At 36.6% G+C, this 13507-nt stretch overlaps 1 protein-coding gene across 1 annotated transcript; it reads right to left on the reverse strand.

The window, feature by feature from the left end:
• Positions 1–12101: 12101 nt before the first annotated feature.
• On the reverse strand, positions 12102–12524 carry LOC145682288 (protein GVQW3-like). Its single transcript, XM_081753866.1, has one exon. The coding sequence runs from the start codon at positions 12522–12524 to the stop codon at positions 12102–12104; it is 423 nt and encodes a 140-aa protein (XP_081609992.1).
• Between the last annotated feature and the right edge of the window lie 983 nt (positions 12525–13507).

Consider the following 13507-nt stretch of genomic DNA (forward strand, 5'->3'; position numbering starts at 1 on the left):
TACTTCTGTAATAAGGTTAATGACTACGAACTTGACAAGACTTAGAAGTGGTAAAATAATCACAAGAAAAATGAACGGTGAGGCAATGCAGAAAGAAACCAGTGATAGTGATAACGGTGAACGAAGTGCAGCACCAGGAATGACATTAGAAGACCGAATTTTACTAGTCTTACAGCGGCAAGAACAAAGCCGAAAAGACGATATGGAAGCCATGAAGCAGGAATTAAAGCAGACGATAGACAGACAATATGAAGAATTAAAGCAGACGATGGAACAGAAGTCCGAGGAATCCAACAGACGATTGGAGCAGAAGTCAGATGAGACGAAACAATTTATTATCCAGGCAATGAATGACATCACTTCGCAGTTTGATGAAAAGTTAAAAAGAATAGCTGAGGATTGCCAGGATAATCAAAACCATCTAATCCAAGAAGTCAGTGGTGTAAAAAGGGATTTGGAAGTAATAGAATCTTCTGTACAGCAACAAAAGATTCAGGTCACGGATAACTCCAACCAGATACGTGTGAATACACAGTTGATAGCTACCTTACAAGAGAAAATCAGGACACTACAGATCAAGGACAACACATACCACAACAACATGGATAATGATCGTGTAGAATTCCCTTGTTCACAAGAGATGACTTCGCCTTCACCCGTATCTGATGAGGACATTATTTTGGAAGAAATTCATCCGAGAAGTACAGATGGGCGGAAAAGAGATGGCACAACTACACATCACGCCATAGGTAGGAATTGTCACTCAACAAGAACACGGAATGATAAAAGGAAGGTAAAGTTAAGCGTAAAGATGAGTGAAATACGTGCTATGAGTAAGTTCAGTGGTAAATGTAATGAGAATGCTACTTCTTTCCTAGAAAAATTTCAGGACGAGTGCAATATAATGTGTATAGATAGATCACAATATATGAAACTAATCCCTCATTTATTACTCCCATCATGTTCTTTATGGTTTAAAGCAGTACGAGATCACGTTAGTACGTATGAGGAATTCAAAGCAGCGCTAATCGCAAATTACGAAAATGACTTTTTGCTTGCAAATAGAGATGCCACGATTAGAAACCAACATTTCAATCCTCGTTTGCACAAATCTGTTGTCGAGTTTGTTGTAAATACATACAACGAATTAAAAGTTGTAAATCCATTACAATCGTAATCTAGAATCATAGCCTCAATTCGAAATTTGCTACCGTTTAAACTACAACAGATCCTGTTTTCTACCCAGTGTATGAGTTTTAACCATTTATTAATGCTTGTTCAATGTTATGAAACTCAATACCATGCTCTGAATCAACAAGCAGGAATAGGCAAAAGTAAAAATAATTCAGATCATTTTGTACCTGTTCGGAATCTAAATATCCGTAGTGTGAACGATACGGAACACAACCTAAACCGAGTAAATTCAAGCAATCAGAACGAGCAAAATAGGCAGAGCTATGTAGGGAATCCGCCTAACCTAATTAGTCGTGACAATAATTATGTCAGATCACTCAACCGAAGTAGACATAAAAACAATCGAAATACATGGCGAAATTCTAGAAATGCTACAAATTCTATGTATAGACATAATCGTTGTTCAAGAGATGGCATGTCGTATCAAAATCAGAATCACGACGCAATACATGTACAAAATATTGCGGAACCTAATCATGATAGTGCAGTACAATGTACTTTATTAGAATCATATGCTAGTACAAATTTAAACTGACTCTAGTTAATGAAGTAAGGGTTAAACCCATACCAGCTATAGATTCTTGTGAATATTTATTTTTAAGTTTATGTGTTAATATCAATAATGAAAACAATTCTTATGACTTCGATATACAAGCACTATACTTGATAGGATTGGTTAATGGACTCATAAATATTTCATCACATTTGTTTCAACAAATGATAATTTTCAAATGATTTTAACTCTTTCTTGTTAATATGAAGAATTATAGTTCGATTCATTAAAAGCAAAGGTTATTTATAGTATATTTGATTTATGTTGAAACTTAATTGTCAAAGATTATGTTAAGTATATGATTCATTCTATTAAGCTAATTATTCAACGACTGTCTTCATGCACAATCTTATATGTTACTTGAATAAGATTCTTCTATATTCTGACGCCTAATTGATACAATGCATACTGCAGAATATCAGCTAAAATAACTAATATATAATGCGCCCTTGATCATGGTGACTCATGTTTTAAAATGTAATTGCTTCTTACTATTTTGAATTCGTACCCTTCGTTAATTATATAAATAACCGACGACGTTTTAATAATAAAATATATATTAATATAATAAAAGATAAATGATAATGAAATGAAAGATTTATTATAAATATATTTATATGAATGAAAATAAATAATGTTATATATATGCGAGGGTCGATCAAAATGTATGGGACATAATTAATGGAATATTGTTCTTATAAACGGACCAGTGGTTCTTAAATATAAAATCCAAGCTCCCTTGTAACTTTTATATTCAGTCCCATCGTCGGGCGACATTTTTATACAACGAGATACTTTGTATAAATTGATAATTACTTGTATTTTTGGGCAGAAAGTGCTTCTACATAAGCACTATACCAGATATAATGTTAATTTAATAATAACAAAAGAAGAATGTTTTTAATATATGTAAGAAACATACATTATAATATAATTAGTTGCTATGTAGTTGTTGATAGATACCTAACAAACATGTACGATTGCAATACAGTCTATGTACATATTCGTTCAAAGAGAATCAACGAATAAAATTGTTTAAAACGTATCATTGTTTTGTAATTTCAATATAAAAGGTGAGAATACTAGTAAATGTAATCACGGAAGATATTTTAATATGTAAACAAATACTACCACTCAAGATCTACTTATATTATTAGCCGAACCAAGTTGATGACTACCTTTGGTGAGTCGTTGTAAATTCAAGTTGCCTTCAACACCGGCCTAGTGGTTAGCCTCTGTGCCTTTCGAGCACCAAGGTCCAGGGTTCGATTTCCGGTTAGAGAGCATCAAACGTACTACAGTGGTTCAGACTATCTAGTGCTGTTAAAATTCGAATAATTCATTGGTCGATTATTGGAGTAATGGATTCTTGGAATGTTCATTATTCGAATATTCGATCAGAATTCGTTATTCAAACATTTATATGGATAACGAATAAATATTCGAACAATTGCTCTAATAACGAATGGATGTTCGAATATTTGGATATTCGTGACAGAATGATTACCTTGGAGCAGCAAAAATTCTTCCCAGGAGCAAGAATTCTTCATGCTCAATGGGTCATTCATGAATGAACTGACTCTTTTGAACGGTTCATTCATGTGAACGCCATTGTAGTAACAAACTAATTTGTTTATTTTTAATCGCTCGTTCGAAGTAACTGCCTCGACTCCAGCACCGAAGACAGTTCCTCACTTCTCGTACAATGGTGGTATGTATATCTTACAGCACCGCACACGACTCCAGCACCGAAATGGCCAATAAGTATGCAGTCAGGATCATCATATCCTCTTTTATGACATGTCAAATTTTTAGAGTAAAATAAGCCGCCGGGTGGATTTTCTCCCAGAGTGAAATAGTCAGGTTTGCTATCAATTTGAGAAAAATTGAAAGTTGAAATAAATAGTCATATCTCCATTCTTGCAAACATTTGTATCTGTCGACCACAGAGGAAGTGTTTAATAGTTGAATGCAGCTAGTACATAGTCTGCTAATACTGCACAGGAACAAGCTATAATTTGCCCAGTGGGAACGCATATTAAGTACATTGACATTTGGCGAGTAAAAATAAATGAAATCTGCATTTGCATGATAATTGTTTCGAACAAAATACATTTAGCTTTCCTGTCCCCAAATCACTAAAGTAGTTTCAAACTTTACTATTTTTTTTTTTTTTTTTTTTTAAGATCTGATAGACACAACTAAATTATATAGAAGTAACTAAACACAAGTTTCACTAAGCATAAAATAGTACGCAACTTCAGGATATCACTAGAATTCTACATATGCACTGTAACTTCTAGGACTTTACACATTTAAGCAAATTGAGAGTTTTATTGCAACAGCAACTTCAACAGTTAGACCCAGACATAGATGCCGATCCTGAGAGCTTGAGTTTCCTTGGGTCCAAACAAAATCTTAATCTACCTATTTGCTAGAATATATGCCAAAGATACACACGTTTCAGAACGGGGGCACAGAAATCAGTGCCACTGCACCCAGAGAAACAATGAGTTTAATATGTTTACCCTTTACCATTCGCCTAGGACACACACGTATACAGAAAGAGAGACGACACTTGCACTTCCAAAAGTTCTTTTCGTCGGAATGATCCTTGGTTGTATCGTAGTTCCTACTTGATATAAGGGAGGAAATCTTCCATACACTGTATGTTAGTAATTTCTAAACTAACCAGAGTAAGCGGGAACGCAGGGATATGTCGTCTCCCAACTTCCAAAAAATATCTATAGCGTCCCTCCACTTCCTAAAAAAATTACAATGGGCTAAGATAGGCACGGGGTATACCCTGGTGTCATGCGTACCCCTACCTTTTCAGATCCAGTTTTACTTCTGAAACTAACTAACTAACTTTATGGTCTATGAAACCCAGAGGTTCAATGCCGTGTTCACAAAAGCTCTCCATTGACTTCTGTCCTTAGCCAACTGGATCTACATTCTACTTTGTATTCCGCGAGATCCATCTTAATATTGTTTTCCCATCTGCGCCTAGGTCTTCCTAATGGTCATTTTCCGATTGGACTTCCAGTTAAAACTTTGAAAGTGTTCCCACTTTCACAAGTAATTTCACAAATAGTAAATGCCCATACTACTGTATTTCAAAGAATCACGTATAGAAAACAAATAAACAAAAAAAAGAAAGAGAGAGAGAGAGAGAGAGAGAGAGAGAGAGAGAGAGAGAGAAAGATGAGTATATTTCTGTAGATTTCCGTCTTTAAATAATAATGTTACATGTCTACTACCTCTGTATTCGACGCACTTCTGCATTTTATTACTATCCCCAAGCACTTTTCATGAATATCTGGAACCTAAAATTATTGTAATCGGTTTCTCCTCTATTACTGTTTCTTCCCTCTGAGGTAGAAAATCGTTTCTTTCACTAAACATTTAAACACAATAATGACGTGACGAGACTTTCTTACAGAAAATTTTGCCCAGGAGTGCAAAATCAAAATATAGGGGACGATCAGGCCCGCATCCAGGGAAGTCTAGGGGGAGCCGTGCCCCCTAAATTTTTGTTGGTCCCCCCTAAAATTTTCACGGTAGGTTTGCAAATGAACTATATTATGGTGATGCACTATAATATGGTTGGTTCTCCCCCCCCCCCCGAACTTCAGCCGCCCCTTACATTTTTGGGCTGACTACCGACCTGGGAAGGATGTGACTAGTGTTTGTTTATTTATTTATTTATTAAATAGAATACAACAGGATAGATCCCAATTACAATGTTCGGACTATACATTATTCTTACTACAGTAAAAGTATAATATTCCCAATAATATGTTGATTACCAATATCAGTTGTTTACTTATTTGCGTATTGCTTCATTATATCTATAACATATCTCTTAAATGTTCGGATGTTGTTTGTACATACATCAATTTTTGGACATAATTTGACTGTGTTATTGTAGGCAGCACTGATTCTTACTATCGGTGACTTAGTCATTAGAAAAATAAGTCTGTGCGTGACTTATTGATACTAAAGAAATTATGGTTCATGTTCCGTGTTTTAGTCGACGGAACAGATATACTTAAGCTGGATATAATTTCTGGACAATCGACTTTCGAATGCAAAATATTATATAAATATAAAAGAGTATTTGTTAGTCTTCTTTGTTCCAACATTAACATGTTATAGTTACTAGACAGGGTAGAGGAGCTAAATTTACTTGGGTAGAAACCTGTGTCCTTAAACGTTAAAAATCTCAGAAAGTTAGCTTGAATTTTTTCGAGCGTGAACTTATCTTTACTGGTTTGAGGATCCCAAATTGTACACGCATATTGAAGCTTTGAGTGTACGTTCGCATAGTATAATGATTTCAAAGTATTGATATTTTCGAATTCTTTACCTAACTTTATGACTAGGCCTAGATTGCGAAATGCCTCATTGGTAATATATTCAATATGGACATTGAACTTTAGTTTCGGATCAAAGTACACGCCTAGGTCTTTGACTACATCTTTCCTAAATAGTGGCTGTTCATTAATTACATACTCAAATGAAATACAGGACTGTCTTCTAGTATATGACATTACACTACATTTGTTAGCATTTAGTACAATATAATTATTTTACACCAACTGCCTATGTGATGTAGATTCGCTTGCAACAGTTCACAATCTTGAACTGAGTTGACTTCCATATAGATATTGAGATCATCAGCAAATAGTAATTTATGTGATTTACTTATACAGTCCGGTAGATCGTTGATATAAGTGAGAAATAGGAGTGGTCCTAAGTTCGATCCCTGAGATACGCCTGAGCTTGGCGAGAATGTAAATGATTTGTAGGATCTGTACACGACGAATCGTTTACGGTTTGTTAGATAGGGTGAAAAGAATTTTACAAGATGTTGAGAAAAATTAAGGTGTTCTGGTTTAGTTAGTAGGGTTTCGAAATATACTTTGTCGAACGCTTTCGTAAAATCAGTGTATACAACATCTACTTGTTTGCCATTGTCAAGGGCAGTGGAGATAAAGTTTGTTATCAACGTCAAGTTTGTTACCGTTGATCTTTGTGTAAGAAAGCCATGCTGGTATTCAGAGATAGCGGTTCTAGTGTGAGCCATTATACATTCAAACAGAATGGTTTGAAACGCCTTGGAACGTGACGATGATATAGCAATAGGCCTGTGGCCTTCTATTGTTTCACAAGTCTGAAATGAAATGAAATGAAATCTTTGAGTTTTACGTCCCATGGTTATGCCGGTTAGGCTAAAGGAGACGGTGATGACGAGAAATGAATGAAATGGTGGAGTGAAGAAAGTGGGAAGAAACGGGAGAACCCCGAGAAAACACACAAGCACGGTGTTTGTCCACCACAAAGTCCACACGGCGCGAGCTTGGATCGAACCAGGGACCTCAAGCACCGGTGGTGAACGCTCTACCACTGAGCCACCGCGCCCATCTTTCACAAGTCTGAGTTTTAGGAATAGGGCAGATTTGTGATCTTTTCCAAAAGTTGGGGTAAATGCTTCTTTTTAGCGGTAAGTTGAACAAAATAATCAAGGGGTAGATAAAGATCTCTTCGCACCCTGTGTTGAACAGGTGACGAGAAAAATGACAATTCTCGTCACGTTTCCGAGGTGAGAAATTCGTCGAGTCTCGTGGACAACACTTCTTCACCCAAGACTTAAATTTCAAACGCTATCTTATTATTACATGTCTCATAGTAGGGATGCCAACGAAACAAGATTTGTGGCTGTCTCGTCTCGAAAATGTGTTGTAAAAGTGATGTCTCGACTCGAAAAATGTATATTTCTCTATTGGAAGAGCCGTGTCTCGACTCGAATTTTGTTAGGAAAATCCTGTCTCGACTCGTCTAGTGCGCATCCCTATTTCATAGTTTATAAATTAATAAAGTAATTCTAGGAACACAATAAAGAGCATGTATCAACGTTTAAATATACTCGAGTCATTACACAACATACTCCAATAATAAATATGATTTAAATATTATTACATCACACGCTTCATGAACCTCGTGATGCAGAATATTTCTGATAAATTCTTGAAATTGAGAACAAAATCAAAGTTTCCATTTTGCACATAAATCTTCAAAACGTGACGACTAATCTTTCCGAAAATCGAGACGAGATAGAATTTTTCGAGAATCCAGACAAGACGAAAATTCGATAAAAATTTACAAGACAAGACGAGAAAACCTTATTCCTCACCTCGTAGGTAATACTAATTAGATGTGACCTCCTGTACAAGTAGAACTGTAGTTGTAATTTAATTTATATTTTCTCTGGGAGGGAGTGACCGTTGGCTAATTCCAGAAGGAACCCCGGAAGTATGTCGGAAAAAAAAAATAAGACTGAATGTGATCCAAAATCTAAGATCTTGAAGATAACACATAAGCGACACGGAAAGGGACGGCAAAAAAACTTTTCTGTAACTCAACATCCAGGTACTTTTTCTAGCAAAAATTGACCCTTCAAACTTTTTTTTTAACCCTTTAATTGGCAAGCATTGATACCATTATCATTAAAATATTTAGTTTGTTTTTATGGTTGAACCATGTCTTTCTGATCATAATTTCTTAATTTCTGAAGTGTTTATGCACTTTGGTTACAAAATACAGGATGTTTATTTCAAAGCAACATTGTCATAAAATAGGTCTTATGTGTTGTTACTGAGCAGCATTGCCCTATTATGGTCAAATATCATAAGATATTTTCAGCAATTAGCAGCAGTTTCGTTGAAATATCTTTCTACAGAGCGAGGAACCGAAGATTAAAAAAAAAATTTAAAAAAAAGAATTTTCGTGGAACGTAGTAGGTAGAGCTTCTACGAATACTAAATTTGACTATTCCCTGTTGACGAAGATTAGAAATATCTAAACAAGCGACCAGCAAACCATGTGCACGAATATTGTATGAAAGAAATAATGTCAATTAAATGATCACTAAAGTTATAATTCATGCAGATAGCGCAATAGAATGCGATGTTGCTTGCAAGCAACAATGTCAAATAAAGGGTTAAATAAAAGGGTTAAAGGGTTAAATTAAAAAATGTCTGTTTCTTTTCAGTGTATTCCTTATTTTAGCAACAATTCGATTGGAACATTAACATATGTATTGAACGATGAACTATTTGACAACACAATAATAATAATAATAATAATAATAATAATAATAATAATAATAATAATAATAATAATAATAATAATAATAATAATAATAATAATAAAACAGAAATTCTTTTAAGTTCAGAATCTTTAAATTACAAAATCTTAAGTTAGTAATTTAGGCTTAATGGCTTAATACATATAAAATTCTAAAGGGTAGACGCTGTATACCCTGTCTCCCCTCAAGCCTCGCCACTGCCAACACATGTAAAAAATGAAGATCTTCAGGCACCAATTGAGGCGAACAGTGGTCAGACATGTGAGGAAATGGTATTACAATTCAGTGTGAGTGGAGAAACTATTCGACAGGACATCCATTAATTTGGGAAGCACTATAAGTTACGTCGATGGGTCACACGTGATTTGACTCCGGGCCAGAAGACAACGCGAGCCGACATCTGTGTTTCTTTGCTGTCTCGTCTGAGAAAGGAGCCATTTCTGGACAGGGTGTTGACGTGTGATGAGAAGTGGGTCCTGTACGAAGCTCCACAGCGCCGTCATCATTGGTTAGCATCGCATGAACCGGTTCCAAAACAACCGAAACCAACACTGCACCAGAAGAAGGTCCTCCTGTATATCTGGTGGACTGCTCGCGGCATCGTGCATCGGGAACTGCTAAGAGCTGGTCAGAGCACCAATGCAACTATATACTGTCAGCAGTTGAGCCGTGTTCAAGATAGCCTCAAAACTCTGGAGCTAGCACTTCTGAATTGCAAAGGGGTACACCAGTTACAGGACAACGCTAAGACCCACGTGGCTACGATTACTCGGACATCATTCTACGCCTTGGATGGGAAATACTATTGCATCCGCCATACTCTCCGGACATTGCATCGTCCGCATATCATCTGTTCCATTCCTTGGACAATCACCTTAGAGGACGTCAGTTCAAATCCCTAGTAGAGGTGCAAAATGTACTTGATACCTTCTTCGCTTCACGGCGTACCAAATTCTAAAGCAATGTAATCCATGGCCTTTCAGTACGTTAGCAGAAGGTAGTCGATGTTTATGGGGACTATTTTTTATCTTCCAGATACGTCTTAAGTGACATATCGATGTTGGAAGGTGGTGGTTGAAAAAGCGACAGAACTTTCTTGGTACCTTTATTGTAACTCTCCACTTGTAAACATAAAATACAACTTCTGTACACTGTCCAGAAATACATTGCCGGTGGAAAGTAGCATCTAATAGAGTCATCTTCGATATGCACTTAGTTATTTTATCCGTCGTAAAGCACTTATTATGATTTTGCACTAGTAACCCTACACTTGTAAACCGAAAATGCAGGTGTATTACTTTGTATTTAACTCTGTCGCCTGCAGAAATTTGTTCCTCGTAAATATGACTTTTCATGCAACGTATTGAATTGTACAGGGAATAATTTAGTTTCCGGGGGTAGGGTATAAACTATATTAGGCTCAGTAAACCGGAAGTAGTTAAATTTGGTATCGATCGATTTGTTTTGTCAAGCTGAATCGATTGATGTATAGAATGTATATGTTTCCTTGCTGATTATACCCCACCCCCGGAAACTAAATTATTCCCATTGTACATGACAAAACTACACCAGCATCCTTAATTTTGGACAAAATTTCATCTTTGAGGCAGTTTTTATAACATATTTGAGAATTTCTCAGCGACAATATACTCAATCTTGTTATAATAATTTTCTATTTGTCTTCCAGAAACTGTTGGGCCGTTACAATATGAACTAGCAAGATCGAAAACTTGTCTCGAGAAATATTTATGAATAACATGAAAATGTAATCTTCATCAAGACTCTCTTACAGAAAATCTATATCTTAAAATCTTCCCTAAATGGAAATACGAAACAACAATTCTATTCTCAAGACAAGATCATAAGATACACTTTGTTAAGATACATCTATAAATACAGTGCTGTGCCATCTGCTAAAAAGCATGGGAACTCATTGAACGGAATTGTTTCTCATAGCAGCATCGGTGCCGTAAGTAAATGACAACCATTACTCCAACACCGACTTTGACAACTAGTTCAAAAATGAACTGGTATACTTTAGAACGACTCCCGTATCAGTGCCGGAGCGAAAGAGCAAGCTTCAGCAGAGGAACTGATTTTACACATCATTAATGACCTCATTAATGACCAGTATACTCACAGCAGGCCCGTATCCAGGGGGTCTAAGGGGGCCGCCCCCTAAATTTTTGCTGCCCCCCTTAAATTTTCACGGTAGGCTTGCAAATGAACTATAATATGGTGATGAACTATTATAAGGTTGGATCTGCCCCCCCTAACTTCAGCCAGGCCCCCGTACATTTTTGGGCTGGCTACCGGCCTGATTCACAGTATTAACTATTTTTCACTCCCCGTATATTAAAAGCCCTCCTCAAGGGCAGGCTCAATTAACACACTCTTGTACCCTATACTTCTGGAAACACCATTCCAAAACATTTCTACTGGATTTTAAGATGCTGTTGTTACTGTTACCCCGTACTTTAAACAGTTCTCTCTATTTCAGAGGGAATTTAAAAGTCTATAGAGAGAAGCATAAGTTCATGAAATCACCAAGAAGAAATTTACCTGGAAGAACCATTTTAATACACTATTCAACGTATTCCCCCCGAAGCTCAATACACTTTCCACAACGATATTACATTTCTAACCCTTGGAAATAGAATGTCTTGTCCTGCTGTGCAAACCAGCCCTCCCCCTCCGCAATGAGTGCCTCATCGGATGGAAAATATTTGCTTTTAAGATGTGGGAAGAGATTATAGTCGGAGGGGGCAGATCAGGTGAGTAGGGTAGGTGAGGTACACAGGTGAAGCCCAGATCCACCAGCAATTGCATAGTTTGATAAACCTTGTGGGAGGGTGCATTATCCTGGAGAAACTGAACACCACTGCTCACTTTTCCCTGACGTTTTTTCTTCAGAGCCTCCTTCAGCTCAATCAAATAATTGTAATAAACCTCAGCATTGATGGTTTCCTTTTTAAGATATTTGATAAGGATGATGCCGTCCTTATCCCAAACCACCGATGCAAATACCTTCCCAGCTGATCTTTGACTTCGGAACTTCTTTGGTCGAGGAGATCCACTGTGGTGCCACTACATGGATTGCTTAGTCTCTAAATCATAGTAGTGCAGCCATGTTTCATCTTCTGTTACCAGACTGCGCAAGAACTCACCAGGGTTTTGAAACTTTTGCAAAATTTGCGGTGACATCTACACCAGTGTTCTCTTCTGGTCAGCATTCAAACATTTTGGAATCCATTTGGCACTGATCTTCCACATGTCCAAATATTCTGCTATTATGACACCCGCACGCTCACGCGATATTCCCACACACGCAGCAATGTTTTTGATCGATATACGCGTATCCTTCATGATCATGTTATGCACTTTGTCGATGTTTTCCGTGATCACTGCACTTGAAGGCCTGCCTGAGCGAGGTTCATCTTCAGTCTCACAATGACCAGTCTTAAAACGCCTCACCCACTTCGCTACTGTTGTATATCCAGAAGCGTGTTCCCCCAAAGTATGATGCAAAGTTTTATGAATTTCCATAGAGGATTTGTCTTGCAGCACAAAAAATTTTATGACACTGCGAAGCTCATTCTTCTCGAATTTCCTTAGAACCTCCGCCATATCTTCTTACAGAACCTGTAACAAAGCAAATAACAATGATAAAATGATCATATACGGAATGAGAGGTTCACAATATATGACCTTTCTAATGACTACAATGATAGGTTTCAATTTTTATTTCTTCTTGATGCTTTCATGAATTTTCCAGCCCCCTCGTATATTCATCACCTAAATTCTACGAATATATATTCTAGAATTTTGGAGGAATTCTAGAACTTTGTAGGAGAAATAACGCTCCCCTGCCCTAACATGCCTAGATAAGACACAATTGTTTTCCATTCTGTTTTAATACAGGAGGAAAATTTTATATTTTGATCGTTTTTCGACTTCGCTGCAACGATCATATTAGTCTAGGGGCATATATAATTCCGTGGGATTTTGAATGAAGAAATATTGAGACTTTTCACGATGTATTTGATATGGAGCATGTGCTACCAGGTGTTTGGCCTGATTCCATTGCAGACAGACTGCAGACTTCATAATTTCAAGATGACTGCCAGAATAGATACCAATACCTTTTTTCGTCTGTAACTCTTTTATGGTTAATTCTATGCAAATTTTGTAAATAATATTTTTTGTTAGGAATAAAGAAAGGAAAAGAAAAGTTTATTATATTTTTTACATCTCTTACCCTTTCTGAGATATAGTCATAGTTTTGTTTTCTCAGTTGCTTTTCTATTCAAATTAAATTTCTGTTCTTTTCTGTTTTCTAGGAAAGAAATGCCTGCCGAATACAAAATTACAAAGTTTACCAATATCCAAAGGTTGCCAATAAGGTCTCTCTTGTCTCATTCAAAAATTAAGGATGCTGCTAACACCATTCCTCGCAAATAAAATCATATTCCATTGCACAAAAGATTAAAGAAAAACTGCTAGTTAGTTGGAGGAATGAGGCAAAGTTATCAGATGGAAATGATGTTCGAGAACTTCAAAACACTCAAGAGGAAGCTGATACCAAAATTATTCTACATCCATTGTACATC

The sequence above is a fragment of the Thermobia domestica genome, chromosome 3, assembly GCF_964235325.1.
Source record: "Thermobia domestica chromosome 3, izTheDome1.hap1.1, whole genome shotgun sequence".
NCBI lineage: Eukaryota > Metazoa > Arthropoda > Insecta > Zygentoma > Lepismatidae > Thermobia > Thermobia domestica.

What these genes read in the sequence shown, in the direction of transcription:
- LOC145682288 (XM_081753866.1), bottom strand. Translation starts at nt 12,524, where the DNA reads ATGGCGGAGGTTCTAAGGAAATTCGAGAAGAATGAGCTTCGCAGTGTC.